At 35.5% G+C, this 12596-nt stretch overlaps 1 protein-coding gene across 9 annotated transcripts in view; it reads right to left on the bottom strand.

Moving 5' to 3' along the window:
* Nucleotides 1-12596, bottom strand: part of STRBP (spermatid perinuclear RNA binding protein) — a 146079-nt gene that overhangs the window by 48355 nt on the left and 85128 nt on the right. For all 9 annotated transcript variants that reach the window (XR_003681121.2, XM_028493542.2, XM_028493541.2 and 6 more), the window contains 3 exons: nucleotides 10713-10881; nucleotides 7271-7491; nucleotides 2423-2588 (listed from right to left, as the gene is read on the bottom strand). Coding sequence is in view for 8 of the 9 variants with exons in the window: in XM_028493542.2 (XP_028349343.1) it covers nucleotides 2423-2588; nucleotides 7271-7491; nucleotides 10713-10715 (390 nt within the window). In the remaining variant the exon portion in view is untranslated. The remainder of the gene's footprint in view (nucleotides 1-2422; nucleotides 2589-7270; nucleotides 7492-10712; nucleotides 10882-12596) is intronic.

Genomic DNA, 12596 nt, shown 5'->3' with positions numbered 1-12596 from the left:
GTACTTCGATAACTGAAAGTTTTGCTATAATAAGTGCTCAGGAAAAAGATTTTTAATTCACAAGAAAATAAGATCATATCATATCAGAGATTGGTTTTCCAAACAAACACCAAGAAAACAAGGGGGAGGTAGTGATTTTTAAAGGTAAAAATCACATTTAAAATGATTTTCTGAAATATTATTAGTAATAAAACTATGTCTGTGCTTATGTGTACATATGTGGGTGTATATATGCGTGTACATGCATACAATTTAATATAAAATGGGTGTACAATTACATCCCCATTTTATTTGGGTACCTTTACCCAAACACCTATGGTCATGGATCTAACCATCACACAAAGCAGCTGGTTTCACTGCTGGATAACTCTATTGGCTATGTTAAATTCAAATATGTTTCTTTTTTTTTTTTTCCAGCAGTTTTTTAAAAAATTTTTTTTAATACATCTTTATTGGAGTATAATTGCTTCACAATGCTGTGTTAGTTTCTGTTGTTTCTTATAATGTCCACCACTGGTCTTAAGAGTTCAAGCCACTTTTTACCTTTTCCAAGAAGCTCTTCAAAGATCTAAAGATATTTGTGTCTTTTTTCGGCTTCTCTAGGCTAAAAAGCCCTCATCTCTTCAACTGTGAAACAGTTTACACAGCCCACACTCTCTCCTGGGTCCCTCCCTTGAACACCTGCTAGCTCGACAAGAACATTTTAAAACTGTGGTGCCCAGAAATAAAGACCCTCACTCAGGAGAGAAAATGCAGAGTTCACACAGTTGTGATCAACACAGAGAAAGTTCTATTAATGCAACTGAAGCTCCAATCTCCTCTATCTTCAATACTCAAGAAATATGACAGATCGTCAGGATAAGAACTTCAGTTTCTTAGTGCACTGGTTCTCAACCCTTTTTCCATCCTGACATACCTGAAAATATGACCACTCTCATAAACAGGACTCACTAAGGGGAACAGAAAACGGGGTGAGATGGTTGGAAAAGCCTCTATGTCCAACCCTTTGATCATTGCTTTAGCACAGATCTAAGAGTAACAATGTTCACTACCATAAAAGCAGAAATAAAGATTAAATTTTAAAACAATATAAAAAATAATGGAAAAAAGATGAATTTTGTTAACATTCTGATAACAAAAAGTATAGTTATTCAGAAATCCGTTACTGAGCTTTCCATTTCTTAAAGCTTTATTGTACTCCATGTTGCTTACCACTCTCCCTCCCCAAATGATCACATAAGGATTTAAAATAATTTTTTAAAAGAAATGAATTCAACCCTTGAAAGAAAAGAAATCTTTCTTCAATCAGAATTGAAAATGGAAAAGCCAAATGTTTGTTCAGTCACTTAGAAAACCTTAAGATCTAAAAATGATAAAATAAAACAGTGCTCCAGAAATTAATACAGGAGAATGTGTCAACAAGTAACACAAATTTGAGTGTCAGGAACGGCAGATTAAAAAATCAGGAAGATGGTTTTGAAGATCAGTTGGTGAATATGAAAGAAAATGATCCAGTAACAAAGCTAATAAAAACAAATTTAGAAAAAAAAAAAAACAAATTTAGAATTCATATTACTTGGGGGGAAAAAGTCTCTTTAGAAGAAATACAAATACAGGAATCCAACAACAAAAAAAGAGAGCACTCAACAACTCAACAGTTTGACCTTGCGTACTGGTATCTATTTATGTGAGATGGATGTAAGGACTAACTGACATGAAATCATCAAAAAGCTATAATCTAATTATACCACAGATAACACATCTGAAATTGAAAGGTGATCATTGCTTCCCAATTAGTGATGCAACGAGCCCTTGGAGCAGGCTGGCAGAGCAGGTCCTAAGGTGACCACAGCCCCCGACGAACCGGTTGACTTCAGCCCTGAGGAGCCCTCAGCCTCCAGCAGCATCCTCCAGGAAGCATGCCAACATTAAAATTTTCTAAATGCATCCCAATGTGAAAAAGGTTTGGAAACAAGGAATTAATAGTGACTTTCCGTTAACAGAATGAATGAGTGAAGTTAAATTAACAGTCTTCAATTTAAAAAATTATCGTCTATGGAAGTCTCCAATTGTCTAGGCTTTTTTTGATCTTTCAATTCTTTTCTGCATTATACCAACCTTTCTAAGAGTTTTATAATGCTGAGAGGCCTAGTCTGGAAAACATGAAGACTCTCAGCAAGACACATCTGAAAAATTTAAGACTACTTTAAGAGCCATCTTAATTTGGTAAATATATCCTGAATACTAATCACCAGAAGTTTGCCTTAGATGTGATGGATGAGTCACTGACCCAGAGTATCAGTATTCCTTTTGTCTGTACCTACCCTTTACTATTACCAATTTCTTATTAAATTTATCAAGGTCACTACCTATTTTTACCTTTTTACAAATTCTCCTAGAGGTACAATTAAACTGTACTCACCTGAATCTGAATAGGAAGATTATCTTTGACTGTATTTAACAGGGTCTCTGTGGGTTTGTCTTTGCACATTAAAACCAGCTCCAAGTCCATATCATCTTTAATCAGCAAGCCTTTTGCAACCAGGCCAATCCTCATTACACCACATAATGTCCGACCACCTTGATCCCTAAAAATAAAAGTCTGAATGATTACTTTCACAACCTATTTCCCAAACTATAACTTCATCATCACTTGGCTTTCTGGCTATCCATATGAATTGATAAGGGAGAACATAAATCCAAATATCCAAAATTCCGCAAAAGTACGTCTCAGATTTAAGGCTCATAAACTATCTACCACAAAGAATCAATAGGGAGAATATTTCAGACTATAGATCTTTCAATACTTTATTAAATCTATATTGCTTAGGAAAATCCAAAAATACTGTATCCCCTTAAATATCTTTTCAATTTTTCTAACTTCCTCCTTCTGTCTTTTAATTAAGTAATTAAAGAATTGTGAGAAACATGAACACCGTGGTATACTAAGAAGAGCATCAGGGTGGAAATTAAAAGACCTGAACTCTACTCCTAGTGGTGCCTGCTGGCTCAATATATGTAACTGTAAAATGGCTATCCGCTAGATAAGCCTTAGCTCATCCCTTCGAGCTGTAGCATTCTAGGAATCCATAAAAGTTTCTGGGGAAAGCAGCATAATGTGATAAAAGTAAAGAGCTGAGGAACCCAAAGATGATCTGCCAACACAGGCATTCCATATCCAGTGGTAGCTAAAAGAACAAACATTCAAAGAACATCAAGTCATGAATGGTACGTAAGAATACTGTTAACATCTATCTTTGATTTTAATACCAAAAGTTTCTTATTGGTTCATTTCCCTCAATCACAAGTGAAAATGTAACTAAACTGAGCGGTCATTCAACAAGCAAGCAACTGCTTGAGTATGGAAAACATACAAAACGAGCTCCAAACTCTCCTTCTCCTGAGGCTCACACTGCAGATTAAGTACAAAAGCTGTTTAAAACCTGCTTAAAAGGGAAGAGAAAGGTGACATCTGAGAATAAACTGAGTGCCACAGATCTCATTAAACCTTACAAAGAGAGCCCTGCATTTGAAAGACAAGGAATGCGAATCTCAGAAAAAGTGATTAATTGCTCAAGTTCACAGAGAGAGTAAAATGGCAAAGCCGAGATTCAAACTCAAGTTGGTCTGACCATAACACTCAAGTTCTTTATATAATTACAGCTGCTTCCCAATTTCAGAAGAGAGGTCAAAATTAGAGAGGTCAAGCAAGGCAACCTGCAAGTGTGACTTCAGCAGAGTCGTGATTTGGTTAAATAGAAAAAAAAGGTCATTCTAGCTGGAGGCAAAGAATCAGCAGAGTTGGGCCCAAGTCAGCAGAGTGGGAAATGAACTAGAGAAAGGAGAAGGGAGAGAAGTAAATTGTGGCAGTGGAAACAAGACAGGAAGTTATAAATAACCCAGCCACCGGCTCAGTGCCTGACACTCCTTAGAGATTCAGCAAATGTTAAATCAATGAAAAACTATAAGGGTGGTACAAGTATAGACAGAAAGAAAAAGCATTTTGAAGGAAGTGAACCAAGTATGGAATTATTTGATATTAAGAATAGTCTCATCTTTGATTCTTTTTTCTTCTATATCCCTGCTCTTTCATCTTCTCATTCTCCCAAATCTAGTAACAGTTTTTAAATTCCCCCTCTGTAATCACCCTCGAACCCCTGCCTTCAAACTAGCTTCTTTTCAGGCTCTTACTACCTCTCACCTAGACCACCTCAATAACTTCCTCTCCACTGGCCTTACTAAAACTAACCCCTACCATCTATCTCAGCTACTGTATGTATACAGTATGTCGCAACCAGAACAGTCTTCCAAAAGCACCACATGGATGGAACTCTGCCTGTTATTTTCCTGGTATCCCACTGAACACTTAGACATGAGCATATTGGGAGGCAACTGAGGACAGCATGACTTCCTGCTTCGAATCCCAGCTCTGCCACTTACTGTGTGACATTGGACAAATTACAAATTACTTGACTTTTTGGGGTCTGCCTTCTCATCTGTAAAAAAGAAATAATACCTTCCTCAGAGTGGTACTGAGAATGTCATTTATTTAGTGTAAGTAATGAACTTAGCCCAGAGCCTGGCATATATTAATAGCTCAATAAACAATAGCTATTATTCCTTAAACAGTCCCTATACTTTCTCACACCTAGATCTTTGCTGAGATTTATTTCTTCTTCCACTGTCTGACAAAACCCTACTCATCCTCTGGACCTACTGCAAATGCTACCTCCTTCATAAAGTTTTTTCTGATCCCCCGAACCAGCATACAGTCTCTCCCTGCTCTGTATTTTCACATTTTTGTCACGGATATGTGAACTAAAGATGCTAAGAAAACTGGATCGGGAGTCCGACAGACCTGAATGTGAATCCTGACTCCACCACACACTCATTCACTGACCTTAAGCAAGTTAAAGTTTGTTAATGATTCTGAGTTCCTCTTTTTTCATAAGCAATGGAAATCTCAAGTAAAATGGGGGTGGAGAAGGGGGATAACAATAATAGAGACTAGCAGGTTTGTTGTAAAATAATGTGAAAAGTAATCTGGTACAGTAATTGGCACTCAATAAATGGTAGATATTCTTAACTAGCCATTATTAGCTTGCTTATTAAATTATGTATCATAATTATGATATACTTGGTCTTACCATGTACAAGACAGCATGACTGAGCAGAGAAACTAAGTCCTAATTCAGTTCTGAATTTTAATAATGAATTTGAATATGATGTATTATAACACAAGTGACCCAGATACAGGGAACTAATTAAAATTAAGCTAATATTCCTAAAATACAAATAGTGTGAACTTATTCAATTTATATGACTTGTGAGTCAGCTTGTAAAGAGGTAAAATAACAGCACACAGGTAAAAGCTGCCTAACAGTCTCTGGCAATAGAAGGTGCTTAATAAATATAAGCTAGCCTTCCCATCTCTATGCCCTCTGTAGTGCTTAGCATACTTCAGGAGCATAATATGTATCTATGACCAGAACACAGCTCTGTTCTTGGACGCCGTTCCTGCTTATGTTTTATATAAAATAAGGACACAATCGTTCTGCACTCCTTGAGTTCCACCACATGGGAAGAACCATACACAAGTGCTCAACCCCAAAATGTTTCACAAACTGGAAACACTTTACAGAGACAATCAATAGCGTGCACACAGAGCACTCTATTTAAAGATCCAAACAAAGCACGGAGTATGTTATCTTTTAAAAACCTTGAAAACTCAGTGACTTGATCCAGTTAAGCAAAAGTCTACTGCAGCACTTTCCAAAGGTCTGCTCAGCCTTGACAGCAAACAGAAGATGTATTTAGAAGGCCTGAACTTCACTGAAAAATAAAACTCCACTTAGAAATAGTAAAAATAGCAAATTTTATGTTATATGTATTTTACCACAATAAAAAAAAGTTTTTAAAAGGGTATAAACACATTCCAACGTGCAATTTAAACATGTAATGTGGTAACTCCCTGGCGGTCCAGTGGTTAGGACTCAGCATGTTCACTGCCATGGCCAGAGTTCAATCCCTGGTCCATGAACTAAGACCACGAAAACCACAAAGCACGGCCAATCAGTCAATCAATAAATAAGGAATGCATGACTATTTAACTTGCACAGGGACTGGGATTTAACTTGCACTGGGACTGGGCTAGATTACTGGATGATACTACTAATTACCATGAACCCCCAAATTTGACTATCTTTTTAAAAGCCATCATATGCAAGAAAAAGTGAATTACAGCCAAGAAACTTCTAGCTGACAAGTCCCTGATAGATACAATGTATATATTACCTGTAAAAAGCTAACAAAGTCAAGAAAATACATTCTTCAGCTAAAAACTGATACTGATTTTCTTCCATCTGAAGATGGAAAGGTTACACTATCATTCAGTTAAAGATATCAATTTATTACTACTTTCCCACTATTATCTACTTATCACAGATTTAGAATTGAAAGCCTGAGAAAAAATTCCGTAACTTCTATCCTCAATTTACCAGTTGCAGCCAAAGTAATGTTCTTAATCCTATTAATACAATAGAGTCAAATGAGCTACATTTTTCGAAGTAAACCATACAATTATTCCAATCATAGTGACATTGCTCAAAACAATAACTCTAAGCTTAGCAAGGCATAAAAAGTTTCCTAGTTATCATTCAGCTTCATCTCATTAATCTCTTACTGATGTTGCAGCACTGGGAATACTGTGCTATAATTGTTGAAGGGTCTGGCTCCCATTAGGCCTTCATTCATTCCACAAATACCCAATGAGCATATACTATATGTAAGATACTGTACTGGATCCTGGAAATCAACAAGGCAGATACAGTCATAAAAACCTTTAGAGTATATTCTCCTGCACTCTTTCTTCTACACCAAGATTTTTAAATACCTGACAAAAATGACATTTTATGATTTTCCCAGAGACCAAAAACACTACTATTTATTTCTGAATTTAGGAGGCTGAACCAACACATGAAAAAGATGACACAGCATAACCTCCAAAAAAGAGAAGTTTCTTTAAAAGGGCTTGGTGCTTGCTCCTTCAAAAGGCACCCTGAACAGGTCTATCTTCTTTTTCTGGTCTAATCATTATTCCTTTCTTGCTTTCCCTGCAAATTTAACTCAGAAAAACTCCACAAACATTTACTTCCTTGTTTACAGTCATATAAATGAGAGAACCCAAAGAACACCAAATAGCAAATGTAACCCAGTGGGACGGGACCCTGGGCATTACAGGACAGCACCACAAATGTCAGGTCACACTCACTTGGAATAGGAGTCTACAGCCTCATCCTTCTTCACTTCTGTCTCACCCTCAGCTTTTGTGCCTTTATTTGTTTCATCCAGCCAATCCGAGACATGTTTAAGAGCACACTCAACAGTAGACACCATATTCTGAACAGCTTCAAGTTCCTCCGGAGATGGATAAATTGTTGAATGTTTCACCATAACATGGCGATCATCATTGGCAAAAGATCTAATAGATCTCTGTCAGAAGGTGAAAGGAAACTATTACTTCAATAAAAGAAATGTTACCTGAAAAGGATGACTTACAAATATATTTAAGTCAAGTCACAGCATTAAATTGTCAAACTATTGTGAAACAGTTAACACTGAGACGATGAAAAACTGCTCAAGAAAGGAAGTAAAACCCCATCCTGCCAAACTCCACACCAGAAAATTAGAGATCTTTCATTCATATTTTGGAAGAGTTCACCCAAGTTACATTCAGTATTACGTATATGCCACATTTTAGCTCAATCTATGTGTTTTCAATACCACATCAAAACAGGTCATCCATATCACACATCATCTGCAAGAAACAAGATACTTCCTAGCTTCGACAGAGTATCTAGAAACGCATATGGGTGACTCATGATACCCAGTCACTCCTTTCCAAACTCCTGGACACTTCTGCATCTAGAAAAATTGAGATTCTGTAATATAGTAATAATACAAAATACAAAGTTATGTGTAAACAAGATAGTAAAACTATGGACCACATTAGAATATTATTTATTATTTGGCATTCAAACTTTGGTGTGAAGCTTAAATTTTTTAAATAGATTAGTAGGAGATATTCCAAATTCCAGAATGGGGAAAATACATATTGTAAAAGAATTAATTTCCCAAACTGATTTACAAATGTATTCACATTCTCAATCAAAATCCCCTCAAGATAGATTTACTTTAATACTCAACAAAAATAATTTTAAAGCTCATTTTGGGTGGGGGGAGGGAAGTCATGAGTGTATCAAGAACTATTCTACAAAGGTGGATGGGTGGTACCATTATGCTAAAATAAAATATCAAAAATGTTAAAAGCAATAATTAAAATGACATGCTGGCCCAGAAATCAGTGGAACAGATTACAGCCTAGAAACAGAATGAATTTCATGAAAATTTAATAGAGTAGATCCTTCACACTCATGAGTCACACATCCAAAAACCTTTGAATATTTCCAAATTTACAAATACCATAAAGACACTTGTACCAGTACAGAGCAAAATGAACAAGGAAAACTTGGTGAGTTTCCATAAAGCCAAAAGTATTTAACTTAAAGGGTGGCTACAGTGCCCTAACTTACATGAAATTATGTGCTAGCAGACAGTAAATATTTTGTTTTAAAGTCTTTACTGCAAAATAATATATTTGCAATGCTTTATCAGTCTTGTCTCTTTTGTTTTTGTTTGAATGTCAATGTTTTAAAATCAGATTAATTTGGACACTAGTAAATTAATACTACAGTATCACTGTCCCCTACAAAATGAAGCAAGCTATAACTAAAAAGGTAAGTAATCCTTTGAAACCCTCAATTATTATATAATAAAAGTACTAAAATCAATCATGAAGCTTTCTTTTTTTCTAGATAAAAGCCATCTCTGTCTAGATTTCTTTCTTGCTCTCAAAGTCCATGACCAGTTTTCCAACTGGAGAAGTCTTCTGCTACAAAGAAAAAAACTTTTTAACCACTTCATGAGATTTACTTATATATTCCAAAATAAGTTAACAAGAAAACAAAAGAGCCATGTAACAAATTGGAGATATAGGTTGTTCTAGGGATTATAACTTATTGATAGTTAACTTGCTCTTTAAAGAAAAAATTCCACTAATATTTTATTTCTGGATGGTGGGGGAAAAAAATGTTAACTTGAGATTTTCTCTGTCATTTAGTTTTATGATGAGTTACTAAGCTACTAAATTAAGTTACTCAGTCCTGCACACTGGCCACACCTTAGGAAAATTACATACTGCTATCTAACACAAACCTTTGGCCTTTCTCTCACAAAAAACATAAGACTGCCAATGTTAAATCCAAGAATCTACTGGATGTGATAGGACAAGCATCATGAAACAGTGATGAAAGAACTGAATGAATGGTATTATCACCCCCAAAAAAGAAAGCTACCTTATTTACCCAAATAAGCTCCATATTGATTTTAAGTATTAAAAAATTAATTGGAAGAACTATGCAGAAACAGAAAGTTCTCTTTCAAACCTGAGATCTAAGGCAAAGGAATAGGAGAAACTGGAAAACACCTACTGAGCAATTAAACTACGTAAACACAAAATTTCTACACCAGACACCTAAAGCTACATTTAAAATGAATAAACTAGGAAAGAAATTTTCATCAACTATGACAAGTAATACAAATAAAGCATTTCTTTAAGTTCTAAGAATATTAAGACTATAGTAGATAAATACGCTGAAAAGACAAATAATTCGTATGGGAAGAAACACAAGTTACAGTGTCATTTTTCACAGCTCACCATAAAAGTAAATGACAGAGAAAATCCCAAGTTAACATTTTTCCCCACCATCCAGAACTAAAATATTAGTAGAATTCCTTCTTTAAAGAGTAAGTCAACTAAGTTATAACCTCTAAAACAAATTTTTTAAAAATCAAATGTCATTTAAAGAAATATCATCAGACTTGCTAAACAACGTATTTCAAACATACTGATGATTAATATTTTTGTGCTTTTCCCCTCACTTACAACATCTTTTTTAAGCGTTTTCTCACTTATGGAAAAATTCACACAGCATCCTCCAGAACCAAAATACGAGGAGAAAAATATTCAGCACATTTTACCAATTAAAAAGTTAGGCACCAGATGTTATGACCTCATCTAACACCTCAAATTCAATTTAAGTATTAACTTTCCACAAAAAGCAAGGTTTCCATGATATTCAGTTCAGTGCCCCCAATACACTCAACACCTGACCCTATTATTTTAAAATTAAAAGCATGTGAGAAAAGGTGTCTTTTTGAGTTAAATACTCACACATTTTATAAACTCCAAACCTTTCATATCATTACTTAAAGGACTGGTTCAGGATTTTTAATTTCCATGGGAAAAAAACTGAGTTTCAGGTAGAAAGCTAGAGAAAAATTACACAAATTTCAAGTTCAAGGTCACCTTAGCCATTTGCATCAGTTTGCTAATGCCAGTTTTATTAGAAAATATTATTTATGAGCATTCCCTCCTTTGTATTTAATAATTTACGGCCTGCAGGCTCATGGGGCTCCATCTTGTGGTTTAAAGGGCTCGTAATAAATTTGAACTCATTTGCTTTGCTTAAATAGTAGAATGCCATCTTTAGCTGATACACTGGAGCAAAAAATTACCACCGTTTTTCACTTGCCCTCATTAAGCGATTGAGATCTTTGGTAACTAAATTAAGGAAACATAAATGATAACCTACCATGGTTTTCTACAGTATTTTAGCTTCTTCTTCCGATCCTTTTCCCTCTTTCTTGTCGTCTTCACTAGACACTGTTTTCTGTGACAGTACCTCCTCATAAGCCTGAGTCCCCTGACAGCTCAGAGTCAATATGGCAAAGGTGTTTGAAGACTTGTTCTCTAGAATACACCTGCAAGAGAAAAAGAAAAACAACTTTTCAAAAATGCTTATTTAAAATTAGTTTCATATCAGAGTGTGGAACCCATAAACATATTATTGACTAAAATGAAACAATCTTTATAGAGGAAAATTACTTCATTTTAAACAAAAAGCTAATACATCCTTTGAAGGCCTGGGCCCAAGAGCCTAAGTGATATGGCCAGAAAAATAACCCTCCTGGTAGCCACAATGTGGCAGCTGGCTGACTTGCACTCAATGAGATGAATACATTAACAGACAGATTCATTAAAGAAGTACAACCTGAAAAAGTAATACTACTACTGATGGCAAAAATGTTGCAATTAACCATGAGATTTTCAATAGAAATTGGCATTAGTCAGACCTATCTGAAAAGTAGGTAAGACACCTGAAAATATAACACTGTTGATTGTAACCATGAAGCTTTTCCATTTGATACTGTCATCAGATTTACAGCAAATGTTGGAACCATGTTTCATCTTTAATCATTTTAGGCCTAAAATTCAGAATGCTTTTTTGGCTCTGCTCCCCTAACCCCCAAGAGACCCTACTTCCCTCTCAACCCATATGCACTGTTATGCCAGACTCCTGAATATTCACTAAATCCTGATTTCATTACCCATGGATGACTCTCACCAGAATCCCACAGTATATTTCTGCCCAGAGGTCTAAACACCATTCTATTACCCATTTGTTCCACTTTTATAAGATTTTATTCCAGATAAGGTAAAAAATAAGCTTTTCTGAGCACTGAAGTCCTTATATAAGCCCGGTGGTAAAAAACTAGAGAGACCATTAAAATAGAACATATGCTTTACATGGTTATCAGGAGTAACACACACCACAGGATACATAAACACCCACAAAGAAGGAGCCCCCTCTTCATCTCAATATCTTTCCTTTAAATTTTCCCTTAAATAATGAAACCCCCTTTTATTTTTATCTACAATAATTTCCTATCAGTTGCTCTCTTAAAGAAAAAAATCCTTTTTGAATTCTTGGGACCAGGAAAGTTAAAGGTGACATTTAACTCTCCCCAATACTACAAATGAAAAAAGACCCACATTTATAGTCAAATGATACTCAGTTGCGACCTACATGCAACACTATTCATATCTTATAACCAACTTCCCTGACTCTGACTTACAAAATCCACCTGAAATAAGCTAGTGAAGATTGAGGTTTTTTAAATTATGTAACAACAAATAGAACTTACTTTGATTACTACACATATCAAATCAAGGTAAGGAGGGAACACATAATGCTGCAATTCATAGGGTCCTTTCATACAACAAAGTTAAGAAACAAACTAAAACATGATCCCATGGTAAGAGATATCTCAAAGATCCTGTCACTAAAATTATACCTTTTGTATAAAGATCATACTATACAATTTAGAGTCTTTGGCACTTCCTATTCCCAACCCTACTCCATTCTAGAAGATTCAACCATTCAGTACTTAGCTGTGAATCCTGCAGCCAAAGATTGCTGCACTGATGAGAACTGAACTGAACTGCTCACAGGTGAGAACTGAAAATAAAGGCCACAAGCTGCTCGCTATAAAAAGGTAAAACCAGTAAGTCAAACATATTAAGAAAGTTGACTGAAAGCAGAAAAAGAGGGAAGAATGTTAAGTAAAAGCTGATGTAGTGGAGAAATTGTGGATCACCAATAGCACTTTTCAGTCATCAGTATGGAGAGTAACCA

This window comes from Physeter macrocephalus, chromosome 9 (assembly GCF_002837175.3).
Source record: "Physeter macrocephalus isolate SW-GA chromosome 9, ASM283717v5, whole genome shotgun sequence".
Classification (NCBI taxonomy): domain Eukaryota; kingdom Metazoa; phylum Chordata; class Mammalia; order Artiodactyla; family Physeteridae; genus Physeter; species Physeter macrocephalus.
This window is presented reverse-complemented; position numbering and strand designations above follow the sequence as displayed.